This window comes from Hippocampus zosterae, chromosome 20 (assembly GCF_025434085.1).
Source record: "Hippocampus zosterae strain Florida chromosome 20, ASM2543408v3, whole genome shotgun sequence".
Lineage (NCBI taxonomy): Eukaryota > Metazoa > Chordata > Actinopteri > Syngnathiformes > Syngnathidae > Hippocampus > Hippocampus zosterae.
In genome coordinates, this window is record NC_067470.1 from 9,018,491 (window position 1) to 9,030,078 (window position 11,588).

Sequence of the window (11,588 nt, forward strand, 5' to 3'; positions counted from 1 at the left end):
TTGTTCAAAACAATCCAATTTGAGATTTGTTTCATTGGTTATTCATTTGACCCAACATTTTGGGTTAAATTCCCAACATAGCTTCAAGGTTGTACATTTAGACTTACTTTTGGAATCAAATGAATAACCCAAAAATTGGGGTCAAGTCCCTTTTTGATCAATTTTTAAGTGTACACTCTAAAACCAGTTGTGCCAAATCGGGTCACACAAGGGACCAACCCAACTTTTTGAGTTATTTATTTAAGCCGTGATGTTGGATCAAATTAATAAACCCAAAAAACACTTTTTGGTTTGTTTTATTCCAAACAACCCAATTTTTGAGGGGGGGGGGGTTCCAAACAACCCCAAATTTTGGTTGACAAACCAGCATTGGGAATGTCTTGTGCTTTATGAATTTTGACCCGACCATTTGAATCAAATGAAAAACCCAAGAATTTGGGTTATTCCCTTTCTTATGTGGGTTGCGCCCCCCCCCCCCAAAAAAAAGTTGGATTGGTTCCTTTTTGACCCACTTTGGGTATATTGTTAACCCAACTGTTTTGTGTATGTAAAAGTGTTTGACTCTTGAATGTGAGTGAAGAAAAATCATGCTTGAGAGCTGTTCACCAGAGTGTCTAAAAGTGTTAAATGAAAAATGTTTCACCTGCGTGCATGACAGTGTTGCATTTGTCTTTGTGAATGAATGAACATTCTGTCCAGACCGTTAAAATTGTTGTATTGTAAAATTGTAAAATTGCACGTGAGAGTTTCACTAATGGATGTCAAAGAGTTTCACTTGGGTCGTGTACGTGAGCGAAATTTTTTTATGTGTGTGTTTTTGAGCGCATTTCCCAAGTGTGTATCTGCGTTCCACATGCGAGGTGAAAAGCACAACAACAAGCGTGCGTACGTGCGAGGCACCTCGTGGATTAAAGATGAGCAAATGTGCACATGCAGCTTGTTATTAAGAGCCAGTCAGTGTGATTTATTCCCCCGTTCGGAGTATTCAAGGGAAGCCGGGAGTCGAGTCGAGTTGAGGGCCGGGTGGGTCCGGGTGGCTGTTACGCGCATGGTTTGGGTGTGCCGGTACGTGCGCGTCACGGAAGGCCGCCATCCGGTGGCCCCCACTGTGGGAACGCTATAAAGTCCCAGCGAGGGCAACGCGACGCGCAGGAGTGCCTCAAGTCACTTATCTCCCCTTCTGCGTCATCTTCATCCGCATCCAAAGGGATTTAAACGTCTTTCTTTACCGGTCGTTGGACGAACACAATGAACTTTCTGCTCGCGTTTCTGTTTTGTGGATTGTACGCGCTCTTTGCCAAAGGTGAGTCGGCATCACTGGATCGCCTTTTGCAGACTTGCGGCAACTTTTACGGCATTATGAAGATTCCGCAGTGTGCCGGGTGGGGCTTGTGTTTATATGATTTTTATTTGTTTATTTATTTTTGCCATTTTAAATTCCCTTTTGAAGTGTTGTCATGTTTAAATAGATGTATGTATTTTGGTTTATATTGTTTACATTTTTTAATATGTCTTCTAAAGTTTCTTAAATATTTTTGGTTTACATGTTGACGTTTTTCTTCCAGATTTCATCTATCCGAAATATATACATATATATGTCATGTCTTAACGATACAGTACGTGCATTATTTTGTCTTAAATGTGAATTTAAAACTCCTTCATGGCCAGCCTTCAAAATTAGACTTCATTTTTTCTTTAAATCGTCATTCACCGACAATGCATAACGAAACCTTGGATTTATTTATTTTTACATTTTTAGCAGTTAAGGATTTTTTTTGGTGTATTTTCATGACGATTTGCATTTTTGTATTAAAATGTAAAGGACATTGTAATATATAAATATGAAGAAACGCTGAAAAGAGCTTGAATACGCCATTTTATACTTTGAATTGACTTTTCATTCATCAGTCAAGCTCTGCACGTATATGAGAGTGTGCATGAGGGAGTATGTGTCACCCAATGTCAAAGAGAAGGAAACTCTATCGGAAGTGTGAGTAAGGCAACTTTGCAGTGAATGAGGCATCCGCGGGGAGCCATTCTGCCGACAATGAACGGCCGCTGCCGTCCATCTCTGTGCTCATGCGCGATTGGCTGTTTTTTTCCCGACCACTTCCTGTTTAGGGTTCTTTAGGGGGTGGCGCGGGAAGATGCTCAGGGTTGCCCGATTGCCGCCTGTTTGAAATTAGAAATTATGGCAAATGGTTGTTGCCGCTGCTACTGCTGCCTGAAATTGTCCTCGTGTCCCGACAGGTGCAGACGTGGAGGGCAACGGTAAATACGGTGTGCCTGTGTTGGAAGGGACGCAAGGACAGCTCGTCCTGGAGCTCAACCAGACCCTGGAGCTCAGCTGCAGGTCGATGTCACACAGTCGCTTTCGATAAATGCTTAACAAATCACATCCGTGGTGACGGTGACGTCACTAGTTGAACACAAACGATACAGCAACATCTATTAACAGATATTTATTATACTCACTGGTGTATATTTTTATCCTCTGCGAAGAGTCTCTGTATATACGTACCCGTCTGTACGTATATATATAGATATTAAAGATGACCAAGGTGCTCAAACCATAAAGAGAAGCACAATATTCATTGAATTGAAGCAAAGAACAGGGCGAAAATTAGCATTTGGTTCTTCAAAATTGTTCAATTAAGTCACTCCTTACAGTTTGGTTTTATCAAATACAACCCAGTAGTATAGCATTCTATTTTTCTTGAGATGGGTTATTTCAAATCACTTTCCAGACATTTTTGTAAAAACTCGTTTTTCCCAGAGGATAAAGAGTATATGCAAACATATAGACTCTCCATGTGTTGCTGGTGGATCTTTTTATATGCTTTCAAATATTCATTTTCTTAAAGAGTTACAGCAAAGTGATGTCTATGCTAATTTTGTTTGCCTAAGGTATTTTTCATTATCTGTTAGCATTAAGCTAGCAGACATTCCCGTGTGTAATTCTCATATGTTAAATTTTACAATCCCCTTCAAAATGAAACACATTTTTTGTAATATTCAGACGTTTTATCATAGTATTGTGACATTTTCATTCATTTATTCCTTTTTCCCACATATTTTCTTCCGTCGTTTTAATGAAATGCTCTGAAATGGGTCAGGTTTCATTTTCTTCTTTTTTGCATTTGCCTCGTCATCCAGAGGTCGCTGGGAGCTGTCGTGGTCTTTCCCGCCCAACCTGCCTCACGACCGGATCCGCGTGGAGGAATCCCGCTGCGGCAAGTCGCAACGGCTGCACTGTAGTCGCCTGACACTGCTGGGCGGTGCCCGGCCACACCACACGGGCTATTTCCTGTGCCGATACCGACACAGAGTGGAACGGCAGGCGTCGGTTTACGTGTATGTGGCAGGTAAGAAGACACTTGCGCATTATTTGGGCAGTTTTAGGGGTCACGCAAAATGCAGCGTCATTTCGTAAGAGTGACATCTGGGGGCGGAGCAAGAGAGTCGCGATAACGCGAGGGCTACTCATTGTTGCTAACTCAGCGACATTTACCTACCTTTCCAAACTCTCTCTTTTTTTGTTCCTGTCACACTATAATTTTTTAAAAATCACATTGCGTCTGACTTGTCACGTTTTAATATGATAATTTTCACATTATAATGTGAAAATCCCATTTTCACATGTTAACCTTCACATTCTGCAGGCTGCAGGAACATAAGTTTGACTTCTGCATTTGGGAATACAAAACGGAGTAATTCCTTCCAGTTCAGGTCATTGGCAGAGCCCAATGTAGATGTGTTCGTCTACTTTTTAAATCTGAGATATTTTTGAATACTTGGAAACTTTATTTATTTATTTTTACACGATTATACAATAATACTGTAATTAGGTGGCTCGAAAGTCTGCATTATAAAACAAAAAAAAAGCACTCTGCCAGTGACTGACCCGAAAGGGCTTGGTTTGTGTTGGTTCGCTGATTGCTGAATTCAAACTTATCACGTTGAACGTCGCGCTTTTGTCAATCACGCACAAGCAAACTGCAATTGGCTAACGACCACTCCAGAGTGTATTCCGCTTCTTTCAAAATGATGCATGTCACTGGGAGAAGCCACTTTTAAAACGGCTCCGTCTGACCCGCGCTGCAACAGCAGGACGTTTCTAAACAGGACGTGCTAAAAACAGTCGTGCCGGTGATCTCTAAACATTTGAAGTGCAGGTTCAGCACCTTGCGCTACTCTCGATATACTTCTATTCCTATTTGTATATAAATATAATTCTTTTTTGGAGTGTAATGCGCCAGCTGTTGAAAGGCTCAAGACTGGGCAGAGTTTCCCATGCAGGGCATCGGCCTTATCTGCCCCGCTCCAGCATCCTGTGCTTGAACGGAGGAGGCCAAGGGTTGTGAAGGGTGGGCGGTGGTGGTGGTGGGGGGGGGCTCTTGGACAAGGTATGCATCCATTTGTGTGTGTGCGTGCACGCGTGAGTGTCCACGCGTGTGTGTGCGCGTGTGGGAGGATAAGATGAAGGCTGCCGCCAAAGCAAAGAGGAGGCAGAAAGTCTGCGATGATCGGCCCCTCCCTCGCCCGTGCAGAGCATCTCTGCCCTCGCGGGAGCGATGGACGCCTGAGGGTGAAGAGGAGTGGAAGGGGTGCGGGGGGAAGCGGCGTCCATTACTCAGGGCTCCGCGTCCATCAAGCCCCCGAATCAAAGAGGCGGCAGTAGGAAGCCGAGCTCAGTGGGGCCGGTCCTTGGGGTACTTTTGTTTCGGGGGGCGTTTAGAGATTAGCTTTCCTTGAATAACAGCCCCGAACACACAAACAATGCGGCACAATAATTGCCTACTAACAGTCTGCGTGTTTATTGTGTACGGCGAGCGGCCATCAGCCATCAATGGGGGCGTGGGGGGTAGGGGGGGTAGTGCGTTCAGTGACAACAGAGCACCGCAAGACTACACAATAGTGGAAGCAACCACCAACAGAGTACAAATAAATGCCCTAATGAGTTTGGAATGCCCCTGCTGTCTTAATGGAAAAGCGTCATTGACAACCTAACAGTTAGCATCCATAGCACGTCTATGTCAGTGTGTCTTGAACGTTCTAACTGTGGCAAGGGCGTGCAAAGGTGGGGGGAATGAGAAAACAGGAGGGGCGAGGTTTGGGCATCCACAATGCCCCCCCCCCGAACCCCCATCACCCCCATTATCCAAAAAATGTCACAGGATACATTAAGCCTGACATATTACGTACAACAACCGAATCCTTCTGTTTGCACATCTTCGCACCCCTTTAGGGGCCATCATGCTCACGGACTCGCCCAAGGTATCAACTGTGGTTTGTACGCCACTGTGGAAAGACCTACGGCAACATTTAGAGACACCTGCATACCTTTAAATTTCTATAAATAGCGTTAAACGACTGAACAGCAAGTGGGCCTGGCGTACAACTCTGGGGAACACCTTTGCTTAATGCATAGACACGTAAATGCGCATGTGTTTTCTGCTGTGTGCCATCCGGGTCCCTGATCGCCAGTATTTGGCTTTCAGACAGTCGGCAGCCATTTGTGGACCATCCAGAGATGAGCCCCGATGTTTTGTACATGAAGGAGAAGCAGCCGCTGGTCATCCCCTGCAGGGTCACTCACCCAAATGTCACCAGCACCTTGGTCAAAGTAAGTGTAAAGTCTCAAGAAGTTATGCTTGATAAGAAATGTAGAGATGGTCTGCCGTTTTGCTTGAGGCAGCCATTTTGGAGGAATTTGGGCCATTCGAAGAGTTCTTTAAAAACGAGCTGTTAGATATATATATTATTAGCATAAATGCATACATGCTTTTTCTTTTTCTGTTTCCTAACAAGCATTTTCCGAGCTTTTTTTTTTTTTTTGGTTTTGTTTTGAAGCTGGCTGGAGACAGGACGTTAGGTCCACAGTGCCCCGTTGGCCCCCGGCCAGCATCACTTCCCACAACCTCACTCCTCGTCGCGATCCCGGCCGCCAACTTTTTGGCCATGATGCTTAAAACAGCTGACAGGAGTAAGCCCAAGTCGCTTGCGGTTGGGCCACCAGCACTCGCGCCATTGTCTTCGAGCGGGCCACCTAATACGCTGGCTGGCTTGGTCATTGTTGGATGACTAAATCGGGGAGAATTTGTCAAACAAGCAGAATGCGGGAAAAGCTTGGCTTTATGATAAATGAATCCCGCAAAAAAAAAAAATCCCAAAGTGAAATGTGTTGCGTGAGTAAAGCACCGAAATAGCCTCACTCGATTACGAAAGCAATTGTTCATTTTCCTCTTGATAAATCACCCGTAGCAAACTACCACTATTCAAGTCATGATGAAGAATCGAAAGAGGAAGAGTCCATCAACCCCCCCCCCCCCAAAAAATATTTCTTAGCAAGTGGGGAGAATTAGAAATAAAGTCATTTCGCTTATAATACCGGGAATTGTATTTGACTCATGCGAGCTAAAAGACGACTGCTCGTAAGCGCTCGGGGAATCGTTCTTAAAATAGATTCCTCGAACCCGACATGATTTCAACATCCGGAGTTTTTTTTGGGGAGTGTGTGGGGGCGGGGGGTAGTATTTTATTTTGTATTCTTTCGCGTTCGACTCAGCATGATTTTACTGCTTGTTGCTTTCTACCGCCTTTATTACCGATTCGTCTTACGGTTTATTGTGTATGTTAAATCACTTTGTATGCAGCGATGGCTGTTTGAAAGTGCTCTAGAAATACTCTTGACTTGACTTGACTTGTATTCATGTATCAATTGTCAAATGTCATTTGCGTGCCAGGTTAACAGGAGGCGTTAAATCACCCCTAACTGCCGTTTGCCAATCAGAAATAATGAAAAAAAAAGTCATTTCCGTAAAAAAAAAAAAAAAAAAGGCAGCGAATAAGACTTTTAGTCCAGTATGAACTGTGTTTTGTCCTACTCTAAAATACTTTGTAGGCACAAAGGGAACCATCTAAAAATAGTTCCCATCCTTCCCTTCATCCACTGACTGTCAGAGGCCTCTGGAGTGTTTTTTTCCTGGAAGGCCTTTTTCTTTTTTTTTAAACTTTGCTCAATACAACAATACCCTCGAGGCCCACCCCACCCGCTTTGCGCTAAGGCTGTGAAAGTGACGCCCCCCCCCCCCCCCCCAGTCCGAACCATCCTCATATCCTGTAGTAACAGGATGCAAGGAGATGGACCCGTAGTCACGTTTCCCATATCCTGACTCCTCGGATGTCTCGGCCGCCCTCCCGCGTTCTCTTACCCACCTTGGCCAGCCGCGTTAGGTAAGAGGGGCAAAGAGGGCGAACAAAAGCTTCGGAAAAGGGGTCACCTCGCTCCTACCTGCTCCCCCGAGAGAGGGTGGGAGGCTTTTTTCGCCGCCACGGGTAAACATTTCCTTGCCATGGCCTCAAAGAACACAACAAGGGGTTACGCAAGGATTTAGGCAACATGACAAGAACGCAGAATCCAGAGCCCGCCAGGATTCATCAGCATCTGGATGGAGGTTTTCCTCTCAGGAATTATTGCGTGACCGGAAATTGGAGTCCAAAAATACCGCAGGTCATTTTGTGTCCACTTCAAAAATGAATTGGAAGGGCTGAGAAACGCATACCCAAGACTGCCAAACGACATTTTGGCCAATCAGAAGACAGAAGAAAGCCAATTGGGGGAAATGATCTTCAGTTGCCAAGCGACAATCTAAAATCGAAAGATCCACTTTGCTCCAGGTTTAAAAAAAAAAAAAAAAAAGATTTTAAATTTTGTGATTTTTTTTTTAAATTATTGTTTTTAAATGTGCAATTTATTGATTCCTGTGTTTATTTCCCCGCAGTTCCCCAACCACAGCTTGAGTCCCGACCAGAGGAACATCGTGTGGAGCACCAGGCGGGGCTTCACCATCCGGACTCCCACCTTCTTCTACATCGGCCTCTTCTTCTGCCAGACCCTCGTCGACGGTGTGGCGCACAAGTCGCGCATCTACATCGTCCACCGGCCAGGTCCGCTGACTCCACCATAAACCAGCAAAATGCCTTTTGCGTTTCTTCCGACAAGTCACCTTTCTCCTTTCTTCCTGTGTGTCGTCTTAGTGAGTAACATCTTGGACGTGTATCTGAACAGCAGCGGTCCCGTGCAGGCCTTAAAGGGGGAGAGGCTGGTGCTCAACTGCACCGCCACCGGAGAACTGAACACCAGGGTCAACATCTCATGGGACTACCCTGGAAAGGTATTGCAGCCACGCCGTCGTCATTAATTCACAACGCTGAACAGTTTGGAGAACAGTTCGGGACAAGTTGCAAATTAGAGAAACGGAAAAAAAAATCACTCTGGAAACTGTTGACCCAAAACTGGGTGGACATGTTTAGTATGACAAGATGCATGAAAAAGTCTCACGATGGCTGAAATTAAACAGAAAGTCGGCCATTTTGTGTTAGCGTTGGGGTTAGGAGGTTAGGTGACTTGAAATCTGGTGGATTTATCTATCGTCACAAGACCCACAAAAAAGTTTCAAGAAAGAACCCCTGGGATGAAATTGAACATGAAGTCAGCCATTTTGCGTTAGCGTTGCGCTCAGGGTTAGAGTTTAAGGTTGGGGTTTGGTTTAGGAGGTTAGGGTGAAGTGACAGGAAATCTGGTTATCTATCATAACAAGTTTCAAAAACCCTTACCTGAAATTGAACAGTAAGTCAGTCATTTTGTGTTAGTGTTCGGGTTAGGGGTAAGGTTGGGTTGGGGTTTGGATTAGGAGGTTAGGTGACATGAAATCTGGTGGACTCATCTATCATAACAAGACCCACAAAAACGTTTTGAGAACCCTTGTCTGAAATTGAACAGGAAGTCAGCCATTTTGGGTTAGGATTGGGATTGGGGTTGGGGTTAGTATGTTCAGTTCAGGTGACCTGAAATCTGGTTATCCACCATCACAAGACCCACAAAAAACGTTTCATGAATCACATTTTTGCTTTGAAACATCTTATTTGGGTCAATTCCAGGACGAGTAAAAGTTTACGGGAAAAAATGTAGCACCTTGACACCAGTTAAACTATTTGCCACAAAATTTGGTGTCTCTCATAACAGAAAAAAACCCACAAAAAAGTTCTTTAGTCCCCTTGCCATTTTGTTTGAAGTCCAAAGCCTCCTTTGGTGCATTTCTTGCCGGCATTCCGAACGTCGTTTATCTGTTTTGCAGACGAGCAACAGCGGCTCCACGTCCAAGCGTCTGCTCAAGCACAGAACGCACATGTTGTTCTACAACATCCTGACCATCCCCAAGCTGCGGCGCTCCGACCGCGGCCTGTACACGTGTCGCGTCAGCAGCGGCAACAAAACCAAACAGCAGAAAGTTACCGTCACCGTCTACGGTAAGCAAGTCGCGATGTCACCGAAGTTTTCTGGCCGTTGTTGGACATTTCTCGCTGTCTCCTCAGATCGTCCCTTCATCCGATTGAAGCCCAGACGAGGAACTGTCATGGAGGTCCAAGCGGGTCAAAAGGCCTACCGAATTTCACCCAAACTCCGAGCGTTCCCGGCTCCCGAAGTCATCTGGTACGACATAAATTTTGACCCCCCCCCCCCCCCCCACCTCTCCTCCCCCAAAAAATCTTCACACTTCCATGTAAAAGTCCCACGTGGTCCCGCAGGTTGAAGGACGGCATGCTGGCAGCCGAGCAATGCTCCCGCTACCACCTCGACGGCCATTCGCTGGTCATCCGCGACGTGGCGGAGGAGGATGCTGGGAAATATACCGTGCGCGTACGCATCCAGGAGCACGGACTCTACCAGAACCTCACGCTGATACTCGTGGTCAACGGTAAGACATTGCACATTCGGCATATCCCGATTATGCTTTTTTTGGCACTTGAGTCCGAGTCGCTGGTCTGAAGTATCTGCCGTTACCGAGTCCTGAGACCTCGAGAGCTTGCGTCCGATTTTTCTCAAATTAATATCGAAATATTCATACACGGGTGGCGCGACGGACGACTGGTTAGCATGTCGGCCTCACGGCGCAGAGGTGCAGGGTTCAATTCCGGCTCCTGTGTGGGGTTTGGATGTCCATCCCGTGCCGGCGTGGGTTTTCTCCGGGTACTCCGGTTTCCTCACACATTCCGAAAACAAACACGGCGGGTTAATGGAACACGGGTTCAAAATATTGGTCTCCCAAATGTACTGTTTTGTCATGCTTGCGATCTCTTTGTGTGATCCCAGTGAGCCCCCAGATCGCCGAGAAAGCCGTGTCGTCGCAGAGCGCGGCCGCCGTGCCGCGGGGGAGCCGGCAGTCCGTGCACTGCACGTCCCACGGCGTCCCCGCGCCGCACGTCCACTGGCTGTGGCACCCGTGTCCGCCCAAAGGCCTGTGAGTACGCCCGCGCACCAGCGCCCCGAGCTCGCGTTGCGTCACGGCAACACCTCCGCGCCAATCGAAAGCTCGTCCCCACGCGCCTTCTATGGTTATCGACGCACTGAAGTCGCGGACTTTTGGACTTTAGCTGTATTGACTGACTTGGTGAATTTTCGGGCTGATCTTATTTCGCCCTGACTGTAACTTTCAAACCTTCAAAACGCCCCCCACCCCAGTGATTTTCAACTCGGATTTTTTTTTTTGTATCGCAAACCAATTGATGATTTAAGGTGGATTTTTGTCCTCCATTTACTTTTTTAGATTTCAAAAATTAATTTTTTTCATCCAACTGACTTTTAAGGTGAATTATTTGTGGGTCCTTTTTTTTTTCCATCCATCCATTTTGTGAACCGGTTGTCAGCCAATCGCAGGGATCCTTTTATTATTTTTTATTTTTTAAGGCAGTCTGAGGTGTATTTTTTTTAACTTTTAAGTGGATTTTTTTTCCACTCACTGTGACTTTTAAGATCGATTTTCGTCCGCGATGAATTCCCCCTCACCCCCCCCAAAAAATTCTGTTCTTTCAAGGTGGAATTTTTTTTTCATCTGAACCAACTGACTTTTAAATTAGACCCGCCCCCCTTAATTTAAACGTTAAGGAAGATTTTTAATAAATATAAGTATTTCTTTTTTTAGTTGTTTTTTTTGTTCATCTCAAACTAACTTTTGAGCTTATAAAATTGTTTTTTTTTTTTAATCACTATAAATTTGAGGTGGAGTTTGTTTTTACCATTTGATTTTTAAGATGGATTTATTCCCACTTACTTTGACTTTTAAATGTCTCACACCACCCCCTCCCCACTGCTTTCTTTTTTTGACATTTTAAAGGGGGGCGTTTTTTTTTTTTTTTTTTTAATTCTCTCGCTCATCCTGACTTTGTGAGACTTGCGCGTTGGACTTTTTTGGCCCCTCACTGTGACTTCTTTCAATGTAGATTCGTCATGTGTGTCAGCGTATGTGTGTGTGTGTGATGGGACTGTGACATTTCGAGCACGTTTCTCCACATCTCCATGCACATACAATACTGTGATGTCACAGTAGAACAGAAGTTACCCGTCCGTCCTTTGGGCTGTTGCTGTTGTGCGTGTGTGCGCGCGCATTGTGTGATTGTGTAAACAAGACATGTTTTGTCTATTTCAGCATGTGTCCAGACACTGTTTCCTTCTTGTAACCAGAACAGATGCCTTTGAGGGCCTTTCATGTGTGTGCGTGTGTGCATGTGTGTGTGTGTGTGTGTGA

The 11,588-nt window shown here is 45.3% G+C and overlaps 1 protein-coding gene across 5 annotated transcripts in view; it reads left to right on the top strand.

Annotated features, from left to right (window-relative positions):
- Window positions 1–472: 472 nt before the first annotated feature.
- The window catches only part of flt1 (fms related receptor tyrosine kinase 1), a 38,573-nt gene continuing 27,457 nt past the window's right edge, over window positions 473–11,588 (top strand). For 4 of the 5 annotated variants that reach the window (XR_007960347.1, XM_052054487.1, XM_052054489.1 and 1 more), the window contains exons 1-10: window positions 473–1,303; window positions 2,251–2,353; window positions 3,157–3,365; window positions 5,502–5,626; window positions 7,785–7,950; window positions 8,041–8,177; window positions 9,141–9,312; window positions 9,379–9,496; window positions 9,592–9,761; window positions 10,157–10,304. Coding sequence is in view for 4 of the 5 variants with exons in the window: in XM_052054487.1 (XP_051910447.1) it covers window positions 1,249–1,303; window positions 2,251–2,353; window positions 3,157–3,365; window positions 5,502–5,626; window positions 7,785–7,950; window positions 8,041–8,177; window positions 9,141–9,312; window positions 9,379–9,496; window positions 9,592–9,761; window positions 10,157–10,304 (1,403 nt within the window). In the remaining variant the exon portion in view is untranslated. Of the gene's footprint in view, window positions 1,304–2,250; window positions 2,354–3,156; window positions 3,366–5,501; window positions 5,627–7,784; window positions 7,951–8,040; window positions 8,178–9,140; window positions 9,313–9,378; window positions 9,497–9,591; window positions 9,762–10,156; window positions 10,305–11,588 lie in introns of those variants that run through there. The other variant, XM_052054488.1, reaches the window with a different exon arrangement.